Source organism: Diabrotica undecimpunctata, chromosome 7, assembly GCF_040954645.1.
Source record: "Diabrotica undecimpunctata isolate CICGRU chromosome 7, icDiaUnde3, whole genome shotgun sequence".
Taxonomy (NCBI): Eukaryota; Metazoa; Arthropoda; class Insecta; order Coleoptera; family Chrysomelidae; genus Diabrotica; species Diabrotica undecimpunctata.
The window spans coordinates 64,307,024-64,310,296 of record NC_092809.1 but is presented as its reverse complement, the minus strand read 5'-3'; the positions used below and the strand labels follow the sequence as shown (position 1 = coordinate 64,310,296).

The 3,273-nt window shown below is 34.8% G+C and overlaps 1 protein-coding gene across 1 annotated transcript; it reads right to left on the bottom strand.

The window, feature by feature from the left end:
* Positions 1-504: 504 nt before the first annotated feature.
* On the bottom strand, positions 505-1,113 carry LOC140446408 (protein FAM200C-like). The gene has a single exon (XM_072538955.1). It carries the CDS (start codon positions 1,111-1,113, stop codon positions 505-507), a length of 609 nt encoding a protein of 202 aa, XP_072395056.1.
* Between the last annotated feature and the right edge of the window lie 2,160 nt (positions 1,114-3,273).

The following is a 3,273-nucleotide window of genomic DNA, read 5'->3' as shown; positions in this document are numbered from 1 at the left end:
TAATTTGTTCTTTTTCAGAGCAGGTTAATTCTGCCTTGCTTACGTTGTTCTCGTCAAATGCAATCAACCATTCACAGTTAGCACTCAAAACAGAGGGAAAATATTTAGTTATCCCTTCTTGCAACTTACATAACTGCTCTTTCATGCTCTCCTTTAGTAGTGTCTGTTCTTCAGATTTCAAATTAATTAAAGTTATAGAGGTTTTGGGAAAAGCAGTCAAATGGTTTTTTTCTATAGCCGAGTTCCAGAATGTACGTTTTTTGGAGAACGCACTTATTTTTTACTTGATGATATTATGGTTTCCTTTCTTCCTTGCATATGTGCATTCAATGAATTTAGCTTATTAAAAATGTCAGAAAGGTAAGCCAACTTAGCACACCAAAGAAGGTTTTTAAGATTTTTACAAAAACCACTTTGGCCATCTTCTGTTTTAAAAAATTCGAGTAGTTCGTTTTTAAGTTCTAAAACTCTGTTTAGTATTTTTCCTTTCGAAAGCCAAAGAATTTAACTATGAAATAACAAGACTTTATGATCTGCGCCCATGTCTTTACAAAGTTTCTCAAACACCCTTGATTTCACCGGACGAGTTTTGATATAGTTGATCATAGAAACAACAGTATGAATAACTTCACCCAGTTGGCTTCCATCCATAGTTTTTACTACCAGAGCTTCTTGATTTAAAAAGCAATGAGTAATTATAATTAACTGGTTTTTCTTTATTGCGAAACTTAAAAATCCTTTGACATTTCCCGCAATTGCAGCAGCACCATCTGTACATATCGCAATACAGTTCGTCCACTTAAGTCCGTAATCCTGAAAGAAGGTGTCAACAGTAGAAAATATATCAGCTCCAGTGGTTGTTGTTTCCAATTCACGACAGAATAGGAACTCTTCAATAATTTCTGGTCCGTACACAAATCTTACAAAAGATATCAATTGGGCCTTTCCCGAAATGCCCGTGCTTTCGTTCAGTTGTAAAGCAAATTGTGTATTTGCCAATACCTTCCTAACATTACTTTGAATATCGATTGACATATCTAATATACGTCGATGGTCTGTGTCATTTGATAAAGGTACCTTTAATATTTGTTCAACAGCTTCCAGGCCTAACATTGTAGCAACTAATTCTTAACATGCCGGTAAAATAAGCTCTTCACCAATAGTATGGGCTTTCTGTTTTTTAGCAATCAATTCAGAAACTTTATATGATGCTAAAAGTGCCTTATTTGGGAGTTTTATTCGTTTTTCCATTATAACTGAGGATGATTGAATGGAACAACGTAGACGTTGAAAATACTCAGGCGGTTTTTGGGAAACGCTTTGATGATTTTGTTCCAAATGTCTTTTCATCTTGTTGGGAACCATAATACTTATATAAATTATAGTATTGCCTCTAAATACCCAACTATTAATGGGAAGATTTTTATGTTTCCTGAAAAATTTATATATTGTAACATGCATTGTTTTCGAAATGACCGATTCAATTGTAATTCACGTAATAACATTAGATTATTACACTAAATTTACTTTAGCTTTAAAAACTGTAAAAAGGGTTGTTGCCGCCAAGCGCATGAAAAACCATAAAATATTCTATAATCATCAAATCACTACCACTACGTTGCACGAATTGATTTTCACTATGACCTGTGCCTGTGATGCCTGTGACGGATACTCTCTACTGGGACTAAGAACTGAAAGCATAATGCAAAGCAAAAACTGGCGTACGTCACGTATTGCTCCGTCTTAAAGATAAGAAACAAGATCTCTCGCTTTGCGGAACTATTCATAACGCAAGTTATGTCGGTTAAATTTTAACAGAGAGGAAACAATTATTGATTGGCACTTTATTGATTGGTATAATGTGGTATATACCTAATAGTTAAAAAAAATGGTTGAATGCATGATTGGTATATTATAACAAGTAAAAAAATATAAATAAACATATCGTATTCTCGCGACACACCTGATAGGTTCTTCCAGCACACCAGTATGTCGCGACACGGTGGTTGAGAACCGCTGGTCTAGGGCTCAGAATTCGAATGATCACATGTTACGTTTTCTCTGTTTTGTTGTATGGCTCTGAAAGTTGGACAATGGATTCTGAAGCAGAAAAAAGAATAGATGCCTTTGAAATGTATATATACAGACGGATGCTGAGAATTTCATGAATACAAAAAGTTACTAAGGGTAAGGTACTTAGACGCATAAATAAACAAAAAGAATTACTAAGAATAATCAAAGAGAGAAAAATACAATACTTGGGTCATGCGTTGAGATGTGAAAGATATGGAGTACTCCAAATCATATTGGAAGGTAAAGTACAAGGCAAAAGATCAGTTGGAAGACGCCAGAACTCGTGCCTGAAAGACCTGAGGAGATGGTTTGACCGCTTATCCACAGAAATCTTTCGTGCAGTAGTTTCAAAAGCTACAATTGCCATTTGGATCACCAACCTTCGAAAGGAGACGGCGCAATAAGAAGAAGAAGAAGTAACACAAATTAAGGTAAATTGTTTTTCATTCTCATTACATTATATACTATAATATATTAATATTTTCTTATTAGGATGTCAAATTTAAAATTTTTGTCTGCAACACAACTGGAGGTTATCCAGATTTTATTTAAATTTGGTTTCACATTGCGCCCATAACAATTCGGACTTCACGAATGGCGAATCCAATCTGCAAAATATCATATTAAACATACAGGGTGAGTCCAAATAGTAGTAGTGGCTGTTTATTAAAAAGAGATTGTCAACATTTAGTTTTTTCTTGCTTATTTTTTCTTTTTCTCTTTTTTATTTTACACATACTGATGGAACTTTATCTAATCTCCACCAATTGTTGGGGGAAAGCTTGTTAAATTCCTTTCCCCAGCGTGTACAGTACCAAATATTTTAGGACCATGGACTGTTAAAGAGTTTCCTTCGATATATGTAAGCAGACTTCACGGCGATGATTCCTTATGTGTTTGGTTTGATAGGGTTGTACTAAGAGAAAAATAAAGCGTAATTATTCGATACTACACATTTAATAACTAGAGAATATTTACAAAAGCAATATTACTAATTAAATAGTTTGCTTTCACACATTGTTTATTGTTATACCGGCGTGGGCGCGCGACTATGGAGAAAACTAATTTTTTTCTACATTTTGGAGGCGAAGAGATGGCTTAGGTACCGGCGAGTAACGCACATACAGCCGCACGTTCAGCTAGTCACTTGAGACACACAATCACATATGCATTTCTTTCTGCTTGAACCAAATCTTATCT